The 25,541-nt window shown below is 38.1% G+C and overlaps 4 protein-coding genes across 4 annotated transcripts; 1 reads left to right on the forward strand and 3 right to left on the reverse strand.

Annotated features, from left to right (window-relative positions):
• Positions 1–702: 702 nt before the first annotated feature.
• LOC116298405 (trace amine-associated receptor 7d-like) lies at positions 703–1,870 on the reverse strand. Its single transcript, XM_089026073.1, has one exon. The coding sequence runs from the start codon at positions 1,830–1,832 to the stop codon at positions 852–854; it is 981 nt and encodes a 326-aa protein (XP_088882199.1). The 5' UTR covers positions 1,833–1,870; the 3' UTR covers positions 703–851.
• A 1,821-nt stretch (positions 1,871–3,691) lies between these two features.
• On the reverse strand, positions 3,692–7,975 carry LOC148914086 (protocadherin alpha-4-like). Its single transcript, XM_089026251.1, has 10 exons — positions 7,938–7,975; positions 7,651–7,813; positions 6,678–6,935; positions 6,291–6,338; positions 5,818–5,869; positions 5,615–5,742; positions 4,960–5,093; positions 4,568–4,655; positions 4,330–4,444; positions 3,692–3,882 (listed from the first exon to the last, which is right to left on the reverse strand). The coding sequence occupies exons 1-10, from the start codon at positions 7,973–7,975 to the stop codon at positions 3,692–3,694; spliced, it is 1,215 nt and encodes a 404-aa protein (XP_088882377.1).
• Positions 7,976–8,857: 882 nt separating this feature from the next.
• On the reverse strand, positions 8,858–18,243 carry LOC148914087 (cadherin EGF LAG seven-pass G-type receptor 2-like). The gene is made up of 19 exons (XM_089026259.1): positions 18,180–18,243; positions 17,712–17,783; positions 17,158–17,297; positions 16,600–16,668; positions 15,971–16,060; positions 15,454–15,549; positions 14,785–14,886; positions 14,228–14,347; positions 13,962–14,040; positions 13,413–13,519; positions 12,543–12,710; positions 12,341–12,466; positions 11,811–11,969; positions 11,305–11,507; positions 10,908–11,040; positions 10,502–10,593; positions 10,000–10,087; positions 9,426–9,554; positions 8,858–8,866 (listed from the first exon to the last, which is right to left on the reverse strand). The coding sequence occupies exons 1-19, from the start codon at positions 18,241–18,243 to the stop codon at positions 8,858–8,860; spliced, it is 2,046 nt and encodes a 681-aa protein (XP_088882385.1).
• Positions 18,244–19,301: 1,058 nt separating this feature from the next.
• On the forward strand, positions 19,302–24,401 carry LOC116298375 (uncharacterized). The gene is made up of 11 exons (XM_089040827.1): positions 19,302–19,414; positions 19,970–20,043; positions 20,159–20,244; positions 20,346–21,220; positions 21,828–21,873; positions 22,066–22,344; positions 22,433–22,528; positions 22,930–22,979; positions 23,074–23,169; positions 23,293–23,350; positions 23,715–24,401. Exons 1-11 carry the CDS (start codon positions 19,307–19,309, stop codon positions 23,813–23,815), a joined length of 1,869 nt encoding a protein of 622 aa, XP_088896953.1. The 5' UTR covers positions 19,302–19,306; the 3' UTR covers positions 23,816–24,401.
• Positions 24,402–25,541: the final 1,140 nt, after the last annotated feature.

The following is a 25,541-nucleotide window of genomic DNA, read 5'->3' on the forward strand; positions in this document are numbered from 1 at the left end:
TGCTCTTCACATCACTAGACCCCCTGGATAATCACCTAGTCTTCTTCCAAGGATCGTCGTCCTCAAGATCACTTATTATATGACCTTCCAGCTTCCTATCTTATGATCAATGCTTTGGTATAAGCTTCAAAGCTCTCCTAATCCACTTAATGCTCTTCATTACCAATTATCCAATCAAATCATCAGCAGGGAGGCCTTGCTTGGTGTCTTTTCATAACATAAGCTAAAACCACCTGTGCCAAAACCATTAGAAACTAGTCCTCTTAGGCGTAATGTTTTCCCTATTTCAGACCACGTTTGAGTTGTATCTATATTCATGTCTTCTCATGCGCAACCGCTAAACAAAAATACAATACTCTAGGTAATGATACGTGGTCTGAAATGGGAAAATATTACACTCGAGGTAAAAAGGTCTCATTCAAGAACAGCTTAAGAAATTTCGATTTTTTAAAATTTTAATATAAGCACACGCGCGCATGCGCAGTAATAATAATTGAGAAACGTTTAGTGATGGTAATTGACAAATATTTATTATGTATGACGGTTAAATTTTAAAAACAAAAAGAATTAAAATTTTTCCTCTTTGTTCTCTTCTTCTTTTTTATCTCGTTCATTTGTTTTTATCTTCCTCTTTCTTCTCTTCTTCTTCTTCTTCCTCTTCCTCTTCTTCTTCTTCTTCTCCTCCTCCTCCTCCTCCTCCTCCTCCTTCTTCTTCTTCTTCTTCTTCTTCTTCTTCTTCTTCTTCTTCTACTCCTTTTCCTTCTTCTCGTTCTCACCAGCCCTGCTTCTCCTCGTTGTCACTGTGATTATTAGATTAAGATCGAAATAAACCTGGACTCCTTTAATCTAAGTTAAAAAGTGTTTGTGCTTCTGGCCATCCAGTACTTTCGTACGAGTATCCTCATTTCCTTACTAAAGTCCGTCCTTACTACAGAATACACGAAAAAATTCGACGCCGAGTTGAAATATTTTAAAATCCAAATAATAAAATACCAGAAAGGCGTCAAATGAACGCTTGAAACCAAATAAGATAAAGACGAATACTGAAAAAAACCATTACAAATAAGAAAGATTAAAACTACAATCCCTACAGCTTTGACTGTGCCGTCGTTAGTCAAGAACTTGCTTCGTTGTTTTTGAAGATTAGGTTTAAAATCGTTGGTCATAATTTGCATTTCATGTTTCTCAATGTTCATTCGATGGCCTCGCACCACGAAAAATATCCTCACATATGCGTAAGCCATAAAAAGACTTGGTAATAAAGCAAGCATTATAAACCTACTCACTTCGTAAAGATACTTCGTTTCTTCTTTTAAGCGATCGACACTGAGTGACACAATCAAAGGGACTTTTTGCAAAACTGGGACAAGCCAAGCGATAAAAATTAACAACAGTGTTCTCGATGGCTTCATGAACTTGGAGTACACAAAAGGATGGACAACAGCGAGGTAAATATCGATAGTCAAGAAACATAGATTTGTAATCGAAGCGCTAATGAAAATCCCATATCCTATAGTCACGATTTTGGAGAAAACACTCCCATATTGATTATCAAAGTGATCTCTTATAAGGATGATTGGAATATTGAAAGAGCCTACGCAAAAATCTGCTACTCCAAGAGATAGGATCAACCAGTTTGGAGATGCTCTTCGTCGAAGGCGCTTCCTTGTACAAATAAGTAAAATAACAAAACCGTTGCCTGCTGTAGTGAGGATTGAAATGAAGCTCAGACATACGACGTACCATCTCGGTAGACGAAAATCAGCAACATTAGTAACTGATGAATCATTCTGTCCTTGAATTCTGTAGCTAGAATTATTATTGAGACTCATGGTTATCTATCGAACAACAAACATGTTCGCTTGGACGAGTGTCAAGTGCGAATAAATGCAAAGATTCGTAATCCCGATATGGCCTCGCCTCACAGCCAATCAAAAGCATATGATAGCAGCCAATCACAATGCTTGATTAAGAAAAAGTCACATGACTGTAATTTGTCACCTCAGAAATCCAGAAATAAACGTCCCTGGGGGTCGGCGAAGGAGAAATTGGATATCAAGTCCATACATCATGGCATTAATTTTGGTATATCTTGTCGCTGGGGGGTAGGGAAGTAGATTTTTGTTCTAGTGATTTTTTTTTTTGTTTTTTTTTTTAGCAATCACTGAGTTTTAATAGGATTTGTTCAATCTGTAGAAAAAACACTTAACTCTTTCTTAATCTTCTTAATCTACTAGAAAACTCAACAACAGAGGAAACTAAAACTATTGAATTCCATGTCTTATTAACTTCACTAAGAAAAACAAGCCAATTTTTACTTGATTCTCTCGCCCGTTAATTAGATAGGAGCGTCATAAAATCTAGTCAAGCTAGTGAAAATAAGACAATTTGTTAATATAAAGACTTCGTTTAAAATAGATTTACGAGGCATATTAAAAAACATTCATATGTTCGTTCTCAATTCTCTAAAAAACCAGCCATCGATTCATAGCAGGGAGTAAAATAAATAGGGAGTGATGCGATAAATAGCCGAGGTTTTTCATTGGCAGAAATGTCTTAATAGCTCTGTTGGACGTGCCGAGATTTTGAAATTTCAATCAATGATTTGTCGAAAATTTTTAATACATTTATATTTTTCTTCATTAAATCTACTTCATAATCTCCGTTTGAATTTGAGGTCTTAAGTAACTCTTAATTGGAGTTAATGAGTTGGTGTAGTCAAAAAAAAAAAAAAAAAAAAATCCTAACAACGACGAATAAACAATAATTACTCAATCGAATAAAAAAAAAATTTTTCTAATTTCTTTTATCATAAAATTATTATTTATATATTTTTAGATTTTTTAAACAGTTTTCTTATCTATTTCCTTTCCATTTCATTCTGTATGCTTTGTGGTATATTTCATTAAGAGTAGAAAGAGATTTAACCCTGAAACAACTTCTAACTGTGTTTAATCAACGTTAGGGCACGGCTCATTCACAGATTGAATCGGAATTTAGTGGGTTTGATTTTGCGGAGTGAGGAAAACCAGAGAACTTGCGAATCAAGGGAGGAACCTAGCAAACCTTCAAACTTCAATTATAAACTGATGTAGTCTCTCGGGCAGAGGAACTCCAGCTGGCTATGAACGATCAACCTACAACCAAGAGATCAATCGAGTGGTTTGTTCTGTAACACCTGTCGTAGGCCAAGGGAAATGGGAGGTCAACTCGGTACTGAATTCAATCGGAAGGAACACCCACACCACAATGTGTGAAACCTTTTAAGAACACGTCTAAACTCAGTCTGAGAGCTGAATAAATGTCAGCTCGCATTTACGTTGTTCTAGCCCCATTACAATCTAAATTTAGTCGTTCAAAACTCAGCTCATATTTCATGAGAATGATCATTTATTTTATCCCATTTACTTTCGTTTTGAGAGCCTACCGTTTCTTTTGGTCTGCGGTCTGCGCTAAAACTCTTGGGCCTGCGTTTTATTTTGTCAGCGCACACAATCTAGGACATTAAACAAGACGCTTACTATTTTTTATGGTAAGCGGTCTGCGCTTATACTCTTGAGCCGGCGTTTAATTATTATCTTGGGAAGAATCGAAGCTATCAACGAGTGTTTTGTGTGTTGATCTTAATTTCTGAGCATGCGCAAAGCAAGTTGTTTTTGCAAAACGCACAGGAACCCCAGACTGGACCTTTTTACTTACTTTCAAAATCCCCAACTCGTATCCAGGCCTCAGAGCCACTCAATGAAATCACGTTACCAAGATAAGGATCTGCTTCAATCGTTGCACTACCAACTGCACGTGCAGTCACACCCCCACTGATATCAATGGTGTTGAGCCCGTTGTCTAGTGTGGTCAGCGGCCAGTGATGGTCTCTATAGTAACCTGAATCGGTAGAAGTGATAAATAAATAAAAAGTTGGGAAGAATGCAAGGTAGATGAGAGATGTGTATTGTACGATACGTTTATGGAATCTGTGAATACTTGGGTCTTCTGCAAAGACTTCCCAGACTCGACAATATCATGAGTAGAGCTAGTTATATCACTCCCTTGATTCCGGCAAGAGTTGTTCTCCAGATTCTTTGGTTACCCTCCCTCCGCAAAACCCAACACGCTAAATCCCGATTCGATCAGTGAGTTAGCCATGCCCTGACTTAGAACAGCCCAGAGGTTGTTTCAGGGTTTGATCTGTGAGTTAGTCATGCCCTGACTTAGACCAGCCCAGAGGATGATTCAGGGTTCAATCTGTGAAAGACCTTGTTTCAGCTTAAGTCGATAAAATTTAAAGCTTGATGGTTGGGTTAACGCGCTAAAATCAACCTGCATACGTACTCGATTGGTTGATGAAGCTGTAAATGACTCGTCCAAAAGGAGAGTTCTCAGAATCATTGTCAGAATCAGTCGCGGTGACCTTACCAATAGCCTTGTCGTTATTGATGTACGAGCCCTAAAAAATAACAAATGTATGAAAACATTATTACTGCAATGTAACTAGATTGTGTGTTCGTTTTCCAAACTTCCTATCGATTGATTATTCATGCTTCAAATTCATTTCTTTTTTCATTCTTACCTCTTGTACTGTGAAGAGGTATTCTCTCTGGCTGAACACTGGAGTATTATCGTTGACGTTTTCAAGATTCACAATCACGGTCGCGTTTCTGAAACATTATAGTTATAATAATAGTTTAAGACGCCCTCACAAATTGGTTTATATATATATATATATCTAGAAGATGAACATGAAAAACGAGAACACAATCCCAGTTGTTCAAGCCGTACCATGTAACACTTATTTTACTTTCCTTCTTTTAGACGCATGAAATATTTTTTAATGCTTACAACCAAATGATCTGATATCGCAAAGATAGGTGCGAAACGTCTCTCTAATGGTGATAGTATCCCTCAGGCCATTAAGGAGCGCCAATCCCCCATATTAGCTTCATAACATACTAGACTATATACCCTGTAAGAGAAGGCTGTCCAGAATCCTTTGCGGTGATGATCAGGGTGTATTTCTTTCTGCTGACGCCATAGTCAAATCCACTAGAAACTGACAAGCGCCCATTGTCACGATCTACAGCAAACTTGACAGGAGACTGGAAATGAAAGACAGGATACATTACAATAAGAAATTGAACAGTAGACAGGATTTGATATGACTCTCTTATACTCTTGCGTCGGACGTGCCTTTGCGCGCCGTGACATGACGTGTAAATACGCCGTGCCGTCTCGTGACGATACATATCGTGACGTATAGTGACGTGTCATGAAGTGCCATCTCGTGCCATGACGTGCCTTGCCGCGACGTGACATGACGTGTAAATACGCCGTGCCTTCTAGTGACGTTACATATCGTGACGTATAGTGACATGTCATGGCGTGCCATCTCGTGCCATGCCGTGCTGCACCAAGCCGTGACGCGACGCAGCCATGATAAAGGCATGTTCCAGTTTTTTGATCGTGTGTACTCTTATTAGTTTAAAGTATTTCGTCGTTTCTGTACCGTAACCGTGCCGTGTGTGAGATGACGTTTCAAAGTTGTACCCCAATATAATATAATTGCATTTCTAAAGATATATTTGCTTTATAAGAATATCACGCGCATGCGCAGTCATACCTCTTCGTTTCCTGAAGATATAGAGTAAGATATTTGTCCATTAGAACCCAGGTCTCTGTCTACGCAGCTCGGTTGGAGAATGACTGTTCCGGAAGTAATGTTCTCGGGAATAAAAACGGTATACGTTTCTATGAAAAACAAATCAAAATGTGAATAAGGACAAAATAAACACGTGTCTACATCTTGATACTCAAGCTACTCACCGGAAGTGAATTCAGGAGGACTGTCGTTGACATCAGATACACTAATGACGACCTATTGTTCATTAAAAACATCGTTATCAAAATATTATTATTATTATTATTATTATTATTATTTCTCTAATTCTTGACGACATGACGTCATAGCTGTCATGTGGTCTTACGTCACATTACAGCCGAAAGTTAGTGTAACTTGTCACGTCATATGTGACAGGCGATCACGTCACGTAATTTTATGTAACAAAAGATTTGTAGTAGGTTTCGTTTATGATGTATCAGTGACGTATCAGATGACGTCATGTAAAGTCAAATTCGACATTTAATGAACGATTTGCAAGCGCAGTTGGTTTCATTCGTTATACCAATAGGCATAGCAGCCTTCTTTTGCATTAAGTAGTTCTTTCGCTTAAAGAACAGAAAAACTGCACAAAGGCCTACGAGTTAATTGTAAATACTAAATCTAAAGGGAATCGTACCGTGGTAGTGGAGTTGAGGGAGCTGTTGCCGGCATCAGTTACCATCACCTTTAGTATAGATATAAAACAATATATTTAATTAACAGAATCAATACTGTAAATGACGGGCAAACTCTTCTTGTCCTTTAATATTTCAAATATTTACCGTCATTAACGAAACATGTTTGAAAGGATCTCTACCGGAAGCAAGAAGTTTCTTTCAGACTCGTGAAAAATTTCAAAGGCACCTATTTTCTCCAGATGAAGAGTATAGATACTTTCCTTTAGATTTTTTCCTAGTTTCTTCTTTGTTTTATCATTATTCCCAACTAGACATTTTAACGAATATAGAGCAATTTTGACTCACGCTATGATTTATCTTTACAGAGAATAAGAATGTATGTTTACCTTTAGATTAAATGAAATCTCGCTTCTTGGAGGGTCTCTATCCAAGGCACTCTTTACATAGAGAATCCCACTAGATGCATCAATGAAGAACCTTTCAGGGGAGTTACCGCTGACAATACTATAATATAGATCGCGGTTTCTCCCTTCGTCTAAGTCTATTGCCTGGACTTTGAGGATATCTTTACCTATTGCGACATTCTCTGGTATGGTCAGGGAGTAGAGTGACTTGGAAAAGACTGGTTTGTTGTCGTTGATGTCCTGTGAAGAAACATTACAAACAACAAAGTTAATGGCTGGAAGAAGAAGAAGAAACAAGAAGAAGAAGAAGAAGAAGAAGAAGAAACAACAACAAGAAGAAGAAACAACAAGAAGAAGAAGAAGAAGAAGAAGAACAAGAAGAAGAAGAAGAAGAAACAAGAAGAAGAAGAAGAAGAAACAAAAGAAAAGAAAAAACAAGAATAAAATAAGAACAACAAAAGAAAATAATAAAAACAAAAGAATAAAAAACAAAATAATAATAATAAAATAAATAAAAAAAATAATAAAATATAAAATAAATAATAAAGACATAATAAATAATTTAATAAAAATAAAATAAAAGATATTCCCCCCCCTTCCTCCTCCTCCTCTTCTCCTCATCTTCTTCTTCTTCTCTCCCTCCTCCGTCTCTCCTTCTGCTCCTTCTTTCTCCTCCTCCTCCTCCTCTCACCCCTCACGCCCTCCTCCTCCTCTCTTCCTCTTCCTCTTCCTCTTCTCCTCTTCCCCTTCCTCTTCCTCCTCCTCCACTAGCCCTCACTAGATGGCCAACCCCGCCCTGTGATTAAAGGAAGTACAGTTTGCTTGATCACACTTAGTCTTATCGCTGGTCTTTCTATTTCATCATATTTTGCCTCTAGCTCTATTTGGTTTCGTTTTCTGTCACTTTGAAATGTTAAGTATTTTCAAGTCTTAATGAATGGATTTCCTCGCGAACCTGTATCGTGACTTCAACAATAGCAGAATCTTTAAGGGGTATTCCAGCAGCCTCGTTGCCATGGAGATCCGACACAGTGATTAACAATGAGTACGACGCTCTTTTTTCTCTATCTAGCGCTTTCGTTGTTGCTATGGCACCGGTATCGCGGTTGATAACAAAGCTGTTGTCAAGGTTACCACTTTCGATGACGTAGGATAGGTGCGCATTGATGCCAAGGTCCGCATCAGTTGCCTAGAGAAATAAATAATTGATTAACTAAATGCAATGAAATTGAATCCGGTTACCATGGAGATCGTTTTAAGAGGAATGTATATTTGTCCATGATCCTTTGCGCTCTTTACAAAATAATAAGTTTTTTTGAAGAGCCATACAGGTTCGAGATCCAAGAAAGTAGGGTTTTCTTACCAAAACAGTCAGAATCACTCGCGGAGGACTCTTTTCCAGCACTGTTACTGTGTAACTCCGCTGACCAAACTTGGGCCTGTGATCATTGATGTCCGTAACGTTGACAGTCACACCAACTTCTGCCGAGAGTTTCGGGGAGCCCGAGTCTTGCGCAAGAACTTGTATTGAGTGGGTTTTGACGGTTTCCCGGTCCAAGATGGCAGCCGTCTTTATAATACCCCTTGTGCTGTCGATGGTGAACCTGTACCAAGAAAAGAAAAGTTATTCTTGTAGTTCTATGACACGCAACTGCACGCAGTAGCGACACAGTCATGACACGCGGAACTGAATATATCTTTCAAGCCAATCACAGCACGCGAGAACACTGGTTATCAATCAGGAAGCTCACGCACAGCACCGTCAAGGTCACTGCACAATATATCCACGTTGTTAAATTTTTCAACTTCTTTTAGAAGTTGTGTAGAGTTTGTGTTAATCTTTACTTATTTCAATTTATTGTATAACTACTTACTTAGTATAGTCTTGAACAGCTTTGAGAGAATATACAATGTTAGCATTTAATCCCTCATCACGGTCGGTGGCCTGGGTTCAATAAACAAACCAATCAAAATCAAATAGGTCATATGTAGTGCACATGCTCAAAACGTCTTCTGGTTGAGGTTTCTATCTTTTGGTATTCTTTTAATGCATACTGAAAAATGCTTTCAGTGTCTTAGACGATTAGAAAATGAAAAGGGGGGGAAATACCTTAAACTTAAATGTACTCTTATAGCATTCGCCTTATTTTTTCCTATCCAAATTAATCTACCTAAAAGTATATCTATAATTGATAGTTAAACTGATAAATTTTATTTTTTTGCTTGATTAACTTAGGACCATACTTCCAGACATCGAGTGCTGAACCGTCGTATGGCAGCGCGAAGCATTTACGGCTACGCCGGAGATTTCGACCCCGATACCGCTATCCGAGGACTTACAGACTCATCAGGAAGCTCGGCCGAAGCCTAGAAAGAGATTAGTCGGCCCCTAGACCGTAGATGATTAACCCCTTGCTATGACCAGCAGGCCCGATATGTCGTATGTTTCTCTGAGGTCTAAAAACACATGTGTACGCCTTTCCATGTGGGATGCATTTGAAATACTACAAACACATACAAACTCGTGGTAAAAATCCAAGTAATCCAAGTATCATTTTCTCATAATTTCAAAAACTAGAAAAGGTAGTTTTAACAGAAAAACATCCATGGAAAGGATGAGAAAATACATACGTGCGCAGAACCAACGTGCGTTTTGAAAACCTCATTAAATATTCAACCGTCTGGATTGAAACAAAACCTTGGATTAATAGCCAATTCCTGCCGGCTTACCTTAACAGTACCAACATCTAATCTTATGGATCCTTCATTCACAGCAAACACGTACCCTCCAGGATGACAGAACACTGGCTTGTTATCGTTTACGTCTTGTACCAAGAGTATCAAAAATGACGTCACCGACTAAAGATATATAAGACAATATGAGGTAATTAACACGAAAAGTACGAATGACTTTTGCTACTCAATGGAACTTTTGAGTTGTGGAGTTTTTCCAATTGCCCACCAAAAAAAATATTCTCACTTATTTAACCTTCATCTGGAACATTTAAAACTTTTAAATAAATTATATCATGAAGAAAAAGTGAAAAATATTTTCTATACGATTGACGTAACACTTTCTAAAAGCTCCATAAAATAATTTCTTATAACGGCACGTTACCGTCAAAGTAACGAACTGATAACATTTTTTAACCAATCACAATGCGCGAGATCAATTCTCGTCCAATGAAAATTCTCAAAAATAGCACCGTCAGCACGGTTACGGTACCACACGGCACAACAATACGTACCGTGGGGTTTTAATGATATTTATTCTATGTATCGTGTTAAAACTTTAGTCACCAACCTTCCCTCCACCATCGGTTGCTTGGATACCAAGAGTATAGTTTGATACAGATTCTCGGTCTAGTGTTTTGACAGTCGTGATAACACCGCTGGAAGAAAAGAGCAAAATATGACTTGTTTTTGTTGATATTTATGTTCTTTGGTTATTTCAAGGGTTGGTTGGTTGGTGGGTGGGTTGGTGGGTTGGTGAGTTGGTGGGTTGTTGGGTTGGTGTGTGGGTGTGTGGGTGGGTGGGTTGGTGGGTTGTTGGGTTGGTGGGTTGTTGGGTTGTTGGGTTGTTGGGTTGTTGGGTTGTTGGGTTGTTGGGTTGTTGGGTTGTTGGGTTGTTGGGTTGGTGTGTGGGTGGGTGGGTGTGTGGGTGTGTGGGTGGGTGGGTTGGTGGGTGGGTGGGTGGGTGGGTTGGTGGGTTGGTGGGTTGGTGGGTTGGTGGGTTGGAGGGTTGGTGGGTTGGTGGGTTGGTGGGTTGGTTGGTTCGTAGGTTGGTGGGTTAGTCGTTATCTCACCTGCTTGACTGTATTGCAAATATTCCTTCATCGTTACCCGATATAATAGAGTAACTTATAGCAGCATTGATCCCAGCATCTGGATCAGAACCCTGACAAAATAGCAAAACATGTCTAAACTATAAACTTTATACCTTATACTAAGACAAAAAAATGAACCTAGAAGCCAATAATTTTTCTTTAAAAGATTAAAAGTGATTTATTGTTTATAGAGGTTTTGCACCATCACGTGCCGGCGCCACAATCCTAGCTTGGGCTACCTGTGGTTAGATGGCAGAACAATAAAATCCCTTTGCTCTCGGGAATTGAATTCTTTCTCATGTAAAACGATTGTATTGTTCCTGCCATCTAACATGGCTGCCGTCACGTTATGGTGCAAAACCTCTATAGACGTGTCATAACTCACCAAGACAGTAAAGACCGGTGTGTTGGGTACCGCACCCTCCGATACAGCATCTGTCGTATTGGGTAGATTATCCAGTACAGGACTATTATCATTCTCGTCTCCAATGATAACAACAACAGCACATTCACCAATCCTGAGTGGGAAAACGGATATATAGAATTGTTTAGTTATTCTCTAAGTTTAGTAATGGCGATATTCTCTCAACCGTTGAATTTCACCGGACAACACGTACAAAATGTCCGGGTCTTAGGATTCAGTCTCCTTTAGCTCGGCTTATCATGCATCGCTAGTACATAACTTTAAAATTTGTTCGTACACCACTGTTCATGTCCAATAATTAATTGCCGTCCTTGTGCACTGATACTTTAGTCGTATACCCCTGACCACCAGTACGTACCTTCCTTGTCCACTGACAGGTTGATCTGTAACTCTAACTATTAGATTGTAGGTACCAAGCTCTTCGCGGTCAAAGGTAGTCATCGTCTTGAGCACACCACTAATTGGGTCGATTAAGAACTGTTTGTAATGGTTGCTGGAGTCTGGTACCAAACTAAAACGTATGTCTGCATTTAGACCAATATCAGCGTCTGTGACAGTGACCTGTGGATTTAACAAATGAATATCACCTAGATACGAGCACCTTACGAGTACTGGCTCGATATTTCAATCTCATTAGTGCATTAAAAGCTTCATCTAAATTTGGTGCTTTCTTCACAAAAACGAACGATTTTGCATATATCCGCCTGAGTATTGATTGGATGAATTAATCCAAAGCGATGAAAATACATGCAATTCAATGTTATAGCATGTTGTATCTTTACGGTTTACGTACTGTAAGACAGTTCCGTGTGTTTCCCATGCAAAACAGCTCTATCTCTGTCTTAAATATCAAACAAATCGTACCTTGACCACTTCAGTTTGGTTCGGTTGATTCTCGTTAAGGGTTTTCTTGTACACAGCTTGAGCGCATTGTGGATTGTTATCGTTGACATCTGTCACGTTGATGGTGACTTGTGCTGTGGTTTGGTAGCGCTCTGATGTCAATCTCTCTCTTGCTTTTACCTGAAGGAAGAGACGATGGTGATGAGAACAGATTCAGTCGTAAACCTAAGGTTAGAACGTTCCTTTCCGTACTGTGCTGTGCCGTGCCGCGACTGCAATGTTGTTATATCCCCCATTCCAGTACCTTGCGCGCGGCTATTGGTTTTTAAACACAGGTAGTCACCTTAGTACCGTGACCGTGTCGTGCGCAACCCTTCACATTCCTATAGGCCATTTGCAACAAATAGTCACATGCTGATATATTTGATAACGATTCAGCCAAACGTCCCTTGGGAAAGGCTCTGCTGTATGGCGAATGACCTATTCCATAACGTTTCTATAAATCTCTGGCTTAAAAGTAATTTTGGAGGAGTTAGAAAAAACAGACTCACCTCGAAGCTGTAGGTGTCTTGAGTCTCTCGATCAATAGCACCGCTGACCACAATATCGCCGGCACTCGTTACGATGAATGTCGACGCAGCCCCAACGAGGGAGTACTCAAATACAGCATTGTTGCCCTGGGTAACGAAATCATGACGTCATCAAAAAATCCACGATTTACAACATCGTAAATTTCCAGGTTATTATACTCACCGAGTCAGCGTCTTGTGCTGAAACTCGTAGGACAGTCAGCCCGGTGGGGGAGTTCTCGGGGACGGATCCCCGGTAGGGTGCAACAGTGAACCTTGGGACATTATCGTTGACATCGGATATGGTGATGATTACTGTCGCAAAGACGGCTTTGTGAATGGTGGATTTGGCCTTCAAATAATGAGAACATTCAATTGTTAGTTTTTTTCTTAGGCATCCAAGGTGCGATCATCAGAATGGCTGTGATGTTGCCATTCAAAGAAACCTCTGCACTTGCGCATTTTGTTCTGTGACGGGAAGGTTGTCAGATGTGCTTTACAAACTAGTGCGCACTTAAAAATGAAACATAATATTGAAATGACATTTTTTATAAAATGGCGCCAAAAACTTAAGGTAAATCATGTTGCTGTCGAGAAACATTGTTTAACATACTACCTCTATATAGCGCACCAGATGCGGCGTATAATATTATTTATTTTATGTCAAGGTAATTTCATGCGCTGTTATAGCCAATGTGTGGTCTCTCACTTACGGAACATATCTCGAAATCGGTTAATAAGAGCTATATATACACCTATTTCAATAGATGTCATGACGATGTCATAGCCAAAGGCGATAGGCGATAGGTCATTCCGACATGGAAATGGTTTCGTTGAATACCAAGAACATTGAATCAGTCTCAACACTAAAGTCCATGTTCTTGACGAGAATAAGAAGCAGAAACATGTACAAAAGTCATTCCAGCTATTCTTGGATCTTTATGACATATCTCCTATCGCTTTTCGCCTATTGCCTGCGCCTTTGTCGATGAGAACGCTTGAAATAGGTGTATACATGTGTATTTTGTATACCGTCTTGACACTCTTCACTTACCCCTACTCGTAGACTGTACAAGGGTACTTTTTCACGGTCCAGTGTGTTATTCACGGTAATCACTCCGGTACTCTCGATGATCGCAAAGGCGTAATCAGGGTTCGTGTCTACGATTAAACAAAGGCAATAGTCCTCTTTAGCTGGGCGTAATGTTTCTTCATATTAGATCACGTCAGAATACACATGAATATGGATACGACTCTTACGAATCTTATTCTTGTAGTGCAACCACATGACTCAAAATCCCTTGAGATATGATAGCAATGGAACAGCTGCCATGTTGGTTGATCTAACAAGAGAAGCGTAATGAGGAATGCTTTGTTATCGTCAACCAACATGGCGGCTATCACGTAACATGCACCCCAAGAATTCTCAAGAGAATGACACATGGGCTGAAATTAGAAAGCATTACATCCAAGCTAAAGGAGTCAGTTGTAAGCCGAATTTAATAAGCTTAGAATGTCTTTGTAACAAAATTTGGCCACCATTTGCTCATTTGACTTCTTCATCTTAATCAAAAGGATATCGTACAAATATCACTATGGTTACCTTGATCGACAAGATACGACACGGGCGCGCCAAGAGACAGATCCCCATCACGTGCCGTTACCGTGGTAACGTAGACACCCTGTCAGTGATAAAGATGACATCATAATGAAACGTTTCTCATGAGTAAACAAGAAACAAAAGCTAGCAGTAATCACCTTTTTTATTACTTAGGACCAGGAGCCTTTGGATAATGACGTCATGCCGATGACGTCATTAACCATAACCCTTTGCGCGCGACTCGTATTTTTTGTATGATATGTGCTTACTTTAGATGCGCTCTCAGACGTGGTGGCTGAGTAAGATGATGGAGAGAATACAGCAGCAAGGTCATCGACATCTTGAATCTCAACATCGAGACTCGTCACAGCAGTAAGCCCTCCTCCATCCTGGGAAATAAAAATAATAAAAATTATGTAAGTAACGTTTTCACAAAATTACAATGAATTATAAGACCACCGAGTGCGTGATTTACTGCTAGGGCTATGGCCTAGAGCAAACGTCGAACATTCCACGCACCGAACTCATTAAAAACAATGGATATCAGGTGATAATGAGGCGGCATTCTTTGATGTAATTAAGTTCGGTGCATGGAAAGTTCGACGTTTGCCCTAGGCCTAACTTTTCATATTTGGTGCTCTCTCAATTAAGTATTCATCTAACAGTACAGTCACAGTGCTTGCAAATTAACCAGGGCCTGAGTCCTACCTTGAATTCAGCAATGAAAGTGTTATCGCTTACAACATGTTAGATACAATGCGCACCTACGTACACTTTGCCAGAATCTCAATGTTGATCATGTATTCACAGATATGATGTGACTTACCGCAGCAGTAATGGTTAGAGTATAATTATTTTTCGTCTCGTAATCCACGCTTTCGATGACACTCACTGTTCCAGTGTAAGGACCAATACCAAACTTGTTCTCCTGCGTGAAGGGGAGAGGAATAGGGTTGGTTATACTGTACGAATGCCGTGCGTCAACAGTTAATCAATTTATACACAGAAATACGGTCAGGTGTATGATGATGCGGTGGTCGGGGTCGTATCAATGTACGATAATGCCTGGAGATAATGATGATGGTGGTGGTAATGATGGGCCGGGGTAATGAAGATGGTGGTGTTGGTGGTGATGATACCGGTGATGATGGTGATGACTGATGATTATCGTGATGATGATGGTTGGTGATGATGATAATGATGATGGTGATAATAATAATAATGATGATAATGGTGATGGTGATGGTGATGGGGAGGATGATGGTGATGATGATGGTGTTGATGATGATGATGATGATGATGGTGATGATGATAATGATGATGGTGATAATAATAATAATGATGATAATGGTGATGGTGATGGTGATGGTGATGATGATGGTGTTGATGATGATGATGATGGTGATGATGATAATGATGATAAGGATAAGGGCGGTAGGTGGCTAATAATAATGATGATATTATGAACATGAACGCCATTAGTATAGTTTCTCACCGCATTTCCTCCAGTAATGGAATACGTAATAAGAGCAAATCGTCCATTATCCGCATCAGTAGCTGACGTTGCAAATCCAGTACTTCCAAGCACATTCTACATCAACGTTAACCAATATAAACTTGTAAATTATTAGCAGCATAATGAAATATCATGTAAAATTTGGTAAGCAATAATCTTTCGCGCGCGCTGCCATTGTTCATATTTTGCAGTGGACTTAAAAACCTTTACTCCAACGTAACCATACTCTTTGAAGCTGGATAACCAATCCGATAGCAGATATTAAGCAATAGAATTTTATCTAAAACTTCTTTCTTGTCAAATAAACATTTATAGAATTCCAGTTCAGTTCGTGGCCCTTCTCTTCGAGATTACTATGAAAACGTTGCCACAAAAGCAAAGATCTATATAAATTGTAAGTGGCAAAATACTTCAGACGAGGCATTGTTTTCAGCAGCTAAATCCTAGCGTTATGATACGAGGCAGAAGAATCAGAGTTAAATCGAGTTAGTCTTACCTCTTGGATGGACATTTTGTAGGGCGTTTCAGTAAAGACAGGTTTATTATCATTGACGTCTGTTATCACCACTGACACGGGTACATTCACCTTTAAATGAAAGAGAGGTCACGTGATTCACCTTATACGCGCATGCGCACTTCATTTCTGTTGAATATTTAAAAAATATTCATCTGCTTGGTCTTTTTGTTGCTTTTATTAACTTAGGACCATACTTCCAGACATCGAGTGCTGAACCGTCGTATGGCAGCGCGAAGCATTTACGGCTACGCCGGAGATTTCGGCCCCGACACCGCTATCCGAGGACTTACAGACTGGTCAGGAAGCTCGGCCGAAGCCTAAGGGAGAGGTTAGTCGGCCCCTATACCGTAGATGATTAATCCCTTGCTATAACCAGCAGGCCCGATATGTCGTATGTTTCTCTAAGGTCTAAAAAACACATGTGTAAGCCTTTCCATGTGGGATGCATTTGAAAAAACTACAAACACGCAGTAAAAATCCAAACCAAAGTATCATTTTCTCATAACTTCAAAAACTTTGTGAGAAGGTAGTTTTAACAGAAAAACATACATGCGCAGAACCAACGTATACATGTATACCAATACTCCCTTCATAACTTGAGTACTAACCCGTTGTCCTCGCCCTGTCACATTGTCGTAGGCATACGCGTTGAAATCTAAGCGATCGTTGCTTAGGGCCTGGCAATAAAGACGTTTACAAAGCTAAATTAATATAGAGTTCAACACTTCCAAATCCCTGCTATTTTCTATATTTCCCCTATCACGTGACCGTTTTCACGTGACGTTACAGCGGCCATATTGGTGTACCAAAACAATAATTTTTATCCTTATTCATAGACCAGTTTTTATATTAGTGGGAAACGATATGGCAAATTCGTAGCCGTACTGTAGCCATACCGTAACTACGCGTTGTGATTGGATGAATTACTGCTAGGCAACATATTGGTTGCTAGGCATTGGTTGGCTAGGAAGCCATTTCAATGTAACGGCATGTTGTACCATGTACGTGTTGTAGATAAATCAGTACCGTATGTTTACTACTCAATCAAAATAATAATAATTCAATACGATGAAAACAATCTTCATACGGAATCTACTTTAAGGTGTTGTTGTTGTCTCTCTTAGACCAGTCTTAGTGACATTATGGGAAGACTTAACATCTCTTACCTCTCTGTCAATGACAACCAGTGACGTTATTTGCCCAGTAACAACGTTGATTTTGAATCTACCCGCAGCCTTGCTACCAAGTTCGTACATGATTTGATCTCTATCGTTATCTACCGCTGACACTTGTAGCACATTTGTTCCTGGGAAAGATGATTGGCTAATTCAACAGAGAGGTATGTGCAACATATGAAATTAATCATTTAGGAGCAATGGAGCGAAACCACAAAGGCATGGCGGCCATGTTGGTGGAATAAACAAAGGGAGCTAATGAGAAAAATTCTTGTTAAGTACCGTTAACATGGTCGCGCGAGATAGCGTAACATGCAAGTGAAGAACAAGCTATTGTTGGATGACAGAATAATAAAAATGTTTCAACCCTGAGAAAGTAATTTTTTAAATCTTTCTTATCAAGAGAAAATAGCAGCCATTTCTTGTTGCTGAAGAATTTAATTGATTCCATTTTACCTGTCATCCAACATGGCCACTGTCATGTAATGGGGCGGAAGACTGGTACGAGCTAGAGGAGGAGTTGCAAGGGCTTGTGGGATACTTACCAACTGGCTTGTTCTCATCTAGTGTCGCGGTGTACTGCGTATCAATGAATCTTGGTGGGGTGTTAGGCTGGGCTAAAGAAATGTAAGATTGCACGCATACACATCATTATAGAAATACGAATCGACCTGAATCAGATTGGATAGCATTTAGAATTTAGAACAAATTTGTCTCTTTTCTATTCCTATATCTTCTGATTGAGAATGAAAAAAGAAAAGAAAAAGAAAGAAAGAAGGTAAACTCCTTCGGATGCCACTCCTGTTCAACGGGATTTTTAAAAACTGTACCTCATTTTCCACTGTCAAAAGTAAGCAGCTGTATCGCGAATTATATAATTTGAATCATATAACAGTACTATGTGAGGTACCTAACAATATCTTAAATATCTTTTATATAACTAATTATTCCATTAGTTTTAATTCACACACCAAGAAGGCATCAATTTTTTCCCCATTTTCTAAAACTTTTACCTCGTAAAAACGGTAGAAGGGCTGTAGTAGCCATGACAGCTCCCAGAATATTGTACATCGTCATCAGTACTCTTGATTCTCTTTCTCGCTTTCAAACGTTTCCAAAACTATGGCTGGTATCTATTCCTTTAAAACCAGTTAATACTCTTAGTTTTTCGTCTTTAAGAACTTCAACTCGACAATTCTGCCTATTTTTTTAGCATTTTTCAGACGCAAACCTCGAATCATCGATACATTTAATGAGTGACAAGATTTTTAGAGAAACTATTGTACAGAGAAGTGGTGAATTTTTATCGTAAATTCTTGTGGTCAAAGTATTTCGTCCAGATTTGTCAGAACAGGATAAATATTTGGATAAGACACCTTGTTCTGACCAATGTAAAGAAGCTTGCTTTTGAAGCCTTTTCTTATTGGTATATGTTTCCATAGCAACCAGGTGAGAATCTACTAAACAGCTGAATAGATCGATCTGATCAAGAAATTTTTGAATTCAAATGTACTTTCCTCGTTATATCATTATCAAATTCCGATTAAAATGCATTCAATTATCAATGTCAAAACCATTCCATGATATTTTTCGGTTATCTATAATATTCTTTGGTATTTTTAGCCAATTATTCCGTTAATAGATAAAGAATTGTATCAAAATTCTGTACATCATATAAAATATTGATTATCCAAGCTGTTTGAAGACTGAATTATTCACTTCTTTGGGTATAAATTTAGCGTTTTTCTTGTCTTGAACTTTTCCGTTTTAAATTAAACGAAATAAGCGGTTAGTGACTTTTCTTCCTGCTTTTTAAAACCACTTCCCATTTTTCATCCCATTAGAAATTTTTACCAGGCCACTTGAAGTGCCTCGTTAACTTCCACAGCTAACCCAAACTTTGAAGCATAAATACTTTTAAAACGAAGAAAGCAGTTCTATAAAGATTTTTCTTAATTTTTCTTCATGAAAGGAATCTTTGTCCGTAGTTCTAATTGTTTCAGTGGAGGTAAATTCATTGAGAATTCTTTTGCTTTATATTAACGGTTTTTGTGACTAGTTCAGCCCGGAAATACGTCACAACTTTTAAAAACTCATTGGTCGGGTTGCCTGTGTGCAAAACACGTGCATTTGGAACAACATGGCGACCACGAGTGTCCCAAGTGATGTCTATCCATACATTTACTCGTTTTTAGTCGACAATAAGCTGAATAAAACTGCTAAAGTCTTCGTGAAGGAAGCTGGAATAGTAAGTATTAAGTCTACTCTTGTTATCTATACTTATTAGAAGTATTTATATGCATTGCTCGCAATTCGTGTTGTTATTAATGATCTAAAAATTTGATTTTTAACTAAACTTTAACTTCTTATTCGGAACATTGATTAACGTTTCCTCTTTTTAATGATTAAATTAATCTCAATGATATGGGTTTTATGATGATGATGAATATGACATGCTGATGATGGTGATAATATGATATTTCTACTGAAGATTTTAGTATGTTGTTCATGATGATGATGATGAAGATGATGGTGATGATGATGATGGTGGTGATGATTGATAATGATGCTGGTGATGATGATGATGATAGCGATGATGATGATGGTGTTGATGATGGTCATGATTGATAATAATGATGAGGGTGATGATGATGATGATTATGAAAGTGATCATCCTCATTAACATTTCTCATAGCACCATGAGTCAATAAGGCCTTAACATTATTCATCTCATAATGATGTTAATTGCTTTTACTTTTGCTGTTGGTGCTATAATGAAAAATGTGATGTGATGTCTTTGTAGGATCTGAAATCAAGAACTCAAGTTGATAACACTTTACTAGAGTGGTATGATGCATGGAATGCCGCACGTTTAAGGTGTAGTATAACAAGAGATATTATGTATCAGAGCAGAATTTTTAATATTGTGGATGTAGAGTAATGTCATGCAGACACATTCAGATTATAAATGTATATGAATACTGGTTTTTAGGTCTGAGCAAAGCAAAAGAAAAAGAGAAAAAATAAGCAAAAATGAACCACCAAAAAAGAAGCGAAAAGCAAATGAATCTTCATCAGGTTTGTATACTCTGGAACAATCCTTTTGAATTCTTATCTGTGTCATTAATATACAGCTATTTTGATACATGTTGCTTGTGACTTCTTATTTTTGACTTTAGAAGATGAAAGTTCAGACGAATCAGAGGAAGAAGAAAGTTCTGAAGAAGAGGAAGAAACAACAACACCTAAAGCAAGTAAAGTAAAACAAACCAAAAAGGATTCATCTAGTTCAGAAAGTGAAGAAAGCTCTGAAGAAGAGGAGAAAACAACACCTAAAGCAAGTAAAGTAAAACAAACCAAAAAGGATTCATCTAGTTCAGAAAGTGAAGAAAGCTCTGAAGAAGAGGAGAAAACAACACCTAAAGCAAGTAAAGTAAAACAAACCAAAAAGGATTCATCTAGTTCAGAAGATGAAGAAAGCTCTGAAGAAGAGGAGAAAACAACATCTAAAGCAAGTAAAGTAAAACAAACCAAAAAGGATTCATCTAGTTCAGAAGACGAAGAAAGCTCTGAAGAAGAGGAGAAAACAATACCTAAAGCAAGTAAAGTAAAACAAACCAAAAAAGATTCATCTAGTTCGAAAGAAGAAAGCTCTGAAGATGAAAAACCAAAGAAAACAAAAAATGAGAAAAAAGAAAGTTCAAGCTCAGAGAGTGGAGAGGAAAGTTCTGAGGATGAAAAACCAAAGCAAAACAAAACAAAAGTCAAAAATAAAAAGAAGAGTTCTTCAAGCTCAGAGAGTGAGGATGATAGTTCCGAGGAAGAAAAACCAAAGAAAAGTAAAAAAGCAACCAAAAATGATGAAAAAGCCAAGTCTTCAAGTTCAGAGAGTGAGGATGACAGCTCTGAAGATGAAAAGAAAAAGAAAAATGAAAAAACAAAGAAAAGCAAAAAGAAAACCAAGAAAGAATCCTCCAGTTCAGAAAGTGAAGATGACAGTGATGAAGAAAGTTCAGAAGATGAAAAACCAAAGAAAATGAACAAAAACGTCAAGGTCAGTATTTTAAAGCAATCAATAGCAGATACCAGAGTTACACTCTGTTGCCTTCAAGCAATGTTGTTTCAAGTCAAGGCATTTGGGTCAATACAATGAAATGTATAGAAACTGACCCAAATGTAACAATTGTTTCAGGTCGAGGCATTTGGATCAATACAATGAAATGTATAGAAACTGACCCAAATGTAACAATTGTCTGGAGGCAATAGAGTGTAACTCCGATATCTGCTATTACATGTAACTACTAAGGGGAAGCACCGGTGGCATGCACTGCTAATGCACCGCCTCTCACCAATGCAGCCCGAGTTCGAGTCCTGCAGATCTCAATGTCGTATGTGAGTAGAGTTGTTTGTTGGTTCTCTCCTGTGCTTCGAGGTTTTTCGGAGTTCTCAGGTTTTCCTACCTCCTCAAAAATCAACTTCTAAATTCTAATTCGACCTCTGGGCTTTCACTTAGTTTGGAGCCTAGCTCTGTTGTGATTGTCCCATACTGTGATACAACAGCGAAAAGCTTTGTAGATTTTTTTAAAAATAAATTCATGATATTCTCTTGATATTATTTGTTTATTTCTCAATTTGTGTACATACATATATCTTTAACATAGGTAACAGAGCTAAGTAAAGACGATTCCAAGCATTCAAAGGCTCAAGGTATTAAGTGGCTGGGTTTAGCTGTTAAAGTTATTGCTGCTGCTATTCTTGTTGCTTTTGCTGCTGCTGTGGTTGCTGTTATTGCTGTTCTGCTTCTGCTGCTGTTGCTATTGCTGCTGCTGCTGCTGCCTTGTTGCTGCTTTTTTTGTTATTGGACCACTATTTTTTTATTTATTTCTTTCTGTGTTGCAGAAAGTAGCTCGTCAGAGGAGAGTGAAAGTGAAGATACAAGTGATGAAAATTCATCCAATCAAAAACCAAAAGTAACAATTGCCGTTTCAAAACTGACAAATGGAGTCAAAAGCAAAAAGAAAACCAAACAAAACAGCAAACAGAAATCCCAAGCAGATAGCAGTAGCTCAGAAGAAGAAAGCTCAAGTGAAGATGATGAGGAGGAAGATTCCAGTGATGAAGAACCTGCAAAGAAAAAAACAGCCAAAGAAAGTAGTGCTAAGAAGAGTAAAGCTTCAGGTAAGTGGAAGAACAGATAACATGAATTCTATCGGAATTCTATGAACTGCAAGTACATGAAAGGGAATTTTTGTTCGCTGAATTGCAGAGAGTAGTGACTCGGAGAGCAGTGAGGAAGAAGAAAGTGATGAAGAAGAGAAAGAAAAGCCTAAAAAGAAAAGCAAAAACACTTTGACCACTCCAGGTAAGTGTTTCCTGTTCTTCTAAAATCTTTCTCTTGACAGTTATTGGTTATATTGTCCTTTGTGTGAGTCCTATAATTATTATGAACTTCCCTTTTGCTATGCCACTGTGCTAGTGTGGTGTATCCAGCTAGTTGCAGTAATCTGCTTGGAGTATCCCAAACCTCCCTGTACTATCCCTATGTTGTCCCCATACTATCCCTATAGTGTCCTTGTACCATCCCTATATTGTCCCATTATCCCTATGATATCCTAGTACTTCCCTAGATGTCCCTGTACTGTCCCATGTATCCCTATAGTACACCATATTCCTATGTTCTCCTGTGGTGTTCCTCTCTTCCCTATAATGTACTTTTCATTGCTGCAATGTCTTAATTTAAAACTAACTTCATTGTATTTACAGCTGCATCATCTACTCCAAATGCCTTGAACACATCAAGCAACAAGAAAGAGGTATGAGCTTTTTGCACTTTTGCTGCTATTTTTTTCGAGATAAAATGTTCAAAACTTACCTTTAATAAATAAATTCTCACTTTGGTTCACATAGAACAACAACAATAACGTCAAGACACCCTTTCGAAGGGTAAAAGAGGAAGAGATAGAGGTTGATCATCGATTAAAAGACAACAGTTTTGAGGCCAAGGTTAGTTTGTTTTTGCTTTCAGTTATCTTGCAAAACATTGGTATATCGCTGTTCCTTCAAGTTTTTTAATTGGTAAGAAAAAAGTTTTGATTTTCATTGCCTTATATTTTATTTTTTTAACAGTTGGGAGCCACCGGTGACTGGGGCGAGAGAGCCAACAAAGATCTAAAATTCACCAAAGGTTTGTTCCATTAGTTATACACCTAATTGCAGGGATGTTGTCATATAAATATAAAAAGTAACAAAGTAACAAAATAACAAAGGAATTAATTATTTTCAACCAAAACAGGAGTAATTATTTCGCTGTTATGAAGGTATAGACTGACATTTTTTATGTTAACTCGTTGGTATATACTAAAACAGTAAGTTATTCTCAACAATCTAGGTGGCTTTAGAATCAAAATTTAGATTAAACAGTATTCCCAATTAATTTATATTTTTTATTTTTGATCTTTTATTTTTGTATGACAAAGTTATTGCAATTAGGTGCATTCATTTATCACAGAAAGTAGGTTTATTGATGGCTTTTTCTCACGATTAAACAGGCAAGTCCTTCCGCCATGAGAAGACAAAGAAGAAACGAGGGAGCTATCGAGGTGGTGCAATCAGTACTACCATTAATTCCATTCGCTTTGACAGTGATTGACATGTGATTAGCACGTGACGGACGCGTAGAGCACGTCTATGCTCTATTGTACACGTGAGGCGTACCTGAGTTCAAATGAGGTCCTTTGTCGTGGTTGTTTTCTTAGCAATGATGCATTAACACATGTAAACCTGAACAGACTCTTCTTTAGGTTGTCTTGAATGCGAGGTTAACGTTGAAATACGAAACAAATGCCACAAATTCCATCGTGTGCAAGTGTGATTTTTTTTTTTTTTTTTTTTTTTTTTTTTTGTATTTTCAAGTTAGAGTGACCACAGTAAATCCGTGAAAGACTAATTACTAAATAGTACAAAATAGTGCTAGTTAAACAATAGAAAACAATGGAATTTGCATGAAATTGTACTATTTAGTATTACTAAAGTTTCACGGATTTACTGTGGTCACTCTAGCCTCGCATCAAAGATACTTTCGTGAAAGGTCCATTGTATTCAAAGTTTTATTGCATTTAACCGTCAGTAAATACGAATCAATGGTTTTTGTAACTTTACCAGCCTCGTTTGGTTTTCATATTAATTTATATACCCTGATTCTGAATAAATCAATTACGTTGGTATCAAAACGACAAGTATTGGTATTTGTGATGTCTGTTCTAAGTAGGTGCAGCGTTGTGGTATTACGAGTTGCAAAAGGATGTCTCTAGAGTAAAAACAAAAATTGTTGCCGGAAAAAATGCTTGAGAAATTGCAAGTTTACAATCGGTTACACAAGGACAGAGCATTCATGTTAAAACACGTTTAGTGTTTCATTCGTGTCTCTTGTGCTTTAAACTTTTCACAAAATTCTGCTAACCTCGAGCAATTCTACTTCGAGGTATTAGCAAAAATGCTAGTTCTTGTGCTGATCAAAATATCCTCTCTCCCAACGTTCAGGGCGTTATATCTCTAATACGCATTCCTTAAAATTTCCCCAAATTTTTGTATTTTGTTAATCAGCCCCAAAAGAGCCTGTTTATGAAATATAAAGCTTATTAAAGCATAAACGTCGAAAGTAGAACCCGTTGTTCTGCCCTGTCTTACATAAGAGTTAGGTCGGGTCAAGAACTCCATTGCTTTCTAAACTCAAACGAAAGGTGATGCTGAGAAACGTAATGTCTCATTAGCACTTCATTAGCATTCAAATCAATTAACAAATTAGACTGTTGATGTATTGCTAATGACCCTGCTAATTCACTTACTGCCGGCTGAGTTGGATGTAAACGGTAACAGCAGCAAGAAAAACTTCATCGCTGCAAGAAAAATAATTATTTGAAGGTAAAAATGTGTCCTTGACTATAATACAACAAAGAGAAGGCCAACTTTAACAGCGCCATGACAGTAAAGAACTTATCTTGGTGGGCATTATCGGTACTCTCTTGGATTGTGGTTCATCGGAACATATCGACATAGACTGGAATCCCCGAACATTATCACAGTAAGTAACTAAACGTATATCTTTTCTGTAGGGATTTGTTTCTTTGTTACGTCTTGGGCGCGCGCATTTTGAAGTATTTCAATTGCGCGAGCTATTGGCCCAAGATTTTAAGACGTTAAATTGACGGCTGAAACAGAACGTTTCGTAATGATCCAATGCTTGTGCAAGATGCCATGGTAAGGCGTTTTAGTCATGATAATCATTTGCGCAATTATAAAGGCACAATATACTGAAAAAGAAATAATAGGAAACTTAAACACCGTGTAAAAACATTGAAGTTTAGAAGTCATTCATT

Source organism: Actinia tenebrosa, unplaced genomic scaffold, assembly GCF_029948245.1.
Source record: "Actinia tenebrosa isolate PJP-AT-01 unplaced genomic scaffold, QUT_ActTen_1.0 PGA_scaffold0__85_contigs__length_37466705, whole genome shotgun sequence".
Taxonomy (NCBI): Eukaryota; Metazoa; Cnidaria; class Anthozoa; order Actiniaria; family Actiniidae; genus Actinia; species Actinia tenebrosa.